This window comes from Clupea harengus, chromosome 11 (genome assembly GCF_900700415.2).
Source record: "Clupea harengus chromosome 11, Ch_v2.0.2, whole genome shotgun sequence".
Taxonomy (NCBI): domain Eukaryota; kingdom Metazoa; phylum Chordata; class Actinopteri; order Clupeiformes; family Clupeidae; genus Clupea; species Clupea harengus.
In genome coordinates this window covers 989210-991709 of record NC_045162.1, presented here as the reverse complement: position 1 = coordinate 991709, position 2500 = coordinate 989210, and the positions used below count along the sequence as shown (strand labels likewise).

At 45.2% G+C, this 2500-nt stretch overlaps 1 protein-coding gene across 1 annotated transcript in view; it reads left to right on the top strand.

The window, feature by feature from the left end:
* The window catches only part of grik5 (glutamate receptor, ionotropic, kainate 5), a 24428-nt gene that overhangs the window by 9091 nt on the left and 12837 nt on the right, over positions 1 to 2500 (top strand). Inside the window, exon 8 of the mRNA XM_042709112.1 lies at positions 2238 to 2406. Coding sequence (XP_042565046.1) covers positions 2238 to 2406 — 169 coding nt within the window. The remainder of the gene's footprint in view (positions 1 to 2237; positions 2407 to 2500) is intronic.

The following is a 2500-nucleotide window of genomic DNA, read 5'->3' as shown; positions in this document are numbered from 1 at the left end:
ACACACACACTCACACACGCACACACACACAGATGGAGTTCATGCGCAGCCTCAAGCTGTCCTGGAGAGAAGGCTGTGACCATAGCCCCTACCCCGGACCTGCGGTGAGACACACACACGCACACACACACACACACACACACACACACACATTTTAATTCTTTATTTGTATCCACTTATCAGATAAAAAAGGATTCAGATGTTTCAGAAGTTCACTCAGTAAAGACAGATGAGGGCTACCTGTGTGTGTGTGTGTGTGTGTGTGTGTGTGTGTGTGTGTGTGTGTGAGGTGTGTGTGTGTGTGTGTGTGAGGTGTCTGTGTGTGTGTGTGTGTGTGTGAGGTGCGTATGTGTGTGTGTGTGTGAGTATGTGAGTATGTGAGTATGTGTATGTGTGTGAGGTGTATGCATGTGTGTGAGTGTGAGTGTGTGTGTGTGTGTATGAGGTGTGCTCGATAGTAGAAGGCTCTGCCTCCTATTGTGCTTTTTGATATTCTTGGAATTACAAGGAGACCTGCACTCTGGGAACAAAGTGGTAGAAAATAGCACTAAGGTCTAGAAGAACCAGTATTGAATTATGATGCATAATGTGTGGTGTATGGTGTGTGGTGTATACGGGTGTGTGTCAGTGGCGGCTGGTGGTTTTTAAAGTGAGGGAGGAAGGACTGTGCACTTGGTTGCCATTGGCCTGCTTATTCTGTTGGTGGCATAAGTATGTGAGATACAAGTTGTTTCAGAGTGTTTTTGTGATAGCAGGCAGGGATAAAATTGATACAAAGCCACCAGTGTGGCACCATTGTACTTTGAAAGCTGGTGGACAGCATGTCTTTGGACTAGACAAGGCTAGAAGGAAAGGATGCAAAGCCAATTAGTCAAATCAGGCCTACTCTTGATTTGAAAAACTAAATACAAAATTCTGGGCCTATCATTGGGCCTATTTCCCCCCTCAATTACTGAAGCTATTGGTTATTATTTGACTAATTTTATTTTCAGCTGCAATTGTTTTAAGAAAAATTAAGACACAAGACCAAAAGTGATGCCATTTAAAATGCATCATGCTCTGAATCATTCACCAAGTAGCCTAATATGAGGCCAATGCCCAAGTGACAACGTAGGCTAATTAGAATAGATACGAAACACATCGCGTTCTGAAACATTCATTAACAATTTCCATTCAGAATGTCAGCTGAACAAGAACAATTATTGCATGCCTAGATAGCCACCTATTTTGGCGCACTTTAGCATTGTGGTGCGCGATTTGCAACCGCACACCCTCATCCACGACCTGATCAATTGGCATGGTGCCTAGCAAGGACAACCGAAGTGCTGCGCCAACGTGGTCTTGGCATTTATCATGACGTTTTGTTGCCCTGTCCAAATTTGTAATGTCGGCGAATCCATTTACAGACCATGTGTGTGATTTACCCATGAGCAAACAGGGCCAGCAGTATAGCCGATTGTTAGTAATGGTACCAGTGAGCCATGAGTATTTCGCATACCAGTTAGCATTAACGGCAGCGGTTTTACCACTGGGTTTAGTGACTTGAATTTTTGGAAGTGGTCTCCCTGTTGTTTTCATACTAACCTTCTCTCTGTAGCTAAATGTAGAAAACGGTTTGTTCAATAAAACATGTACAATGCCTTCGTTCTCCATTGCACATCTCTTTATTTGCAATATTTCTACAACAATCCAAGGTTGAAGTTCAATCGATATCCTACAGCAGAATGGTCGAGCCGGGTAACTTATTTCGCTCTTAATGTGTAATCCCCTCCCTCTAACGCCAAATCCGTTGTTTATTGGTTAAGCGATGTTGGCGCAGACACAGACGCTAGGGAGGACTTTCCTCCCCTGGGTAATGTAAGTGAACGAGCCCCACGAGCCGCCAGTATCAGAGACCGAATCCATTGATCTCAATAGGGGCAAAAGGGAGGACGGCGCTCCGTGCAATCATTTCTGGTTACGATAGGGGGTGCTAATGTTATTTTAACTCAGGGAAACAAACTGTGATGTGCATAGTATTAAATACTGATATCAAACTGCATTTTTAAAGGAGTTTAGTCAGTTCAATTAAAAAAAAAATTCTCAAAAAGTTTGGGGAGGTCCTTCCTCCGTTTCCTCAATGGAAGAGCCTCCTCTGGTGTGTGTGGTGTGTAAGTGTGTGTCTGTTGCAGCTCTTATCGGTGCTGCTGTTTGACGCGGTGCACGTGTGTGTGTTTCCGTGTGTGTGTGTGTTGCAGCTGTCGTCGGCGCTGCTGTTTGACGCGGTGCACGTGGTGGTCGGGGCGGTGCGGGAGCTCAACCGCAGTCAGGAGATCGGTGTGAGGCCCCTCAGCTGCAGCTCACCGCAGATCTGGCAACACGGCACCAGTCTCATGAACTACCTGCGCATGGTCAGTGTGTGGAAGAGTGTGTGTGTGTGTGTGTGTGAATGTATATGAGTGTGTGTGTGTGTGTGTGTGTGTGAATGTATATGAGTGTGTGTGTGTGAATGTATATGACT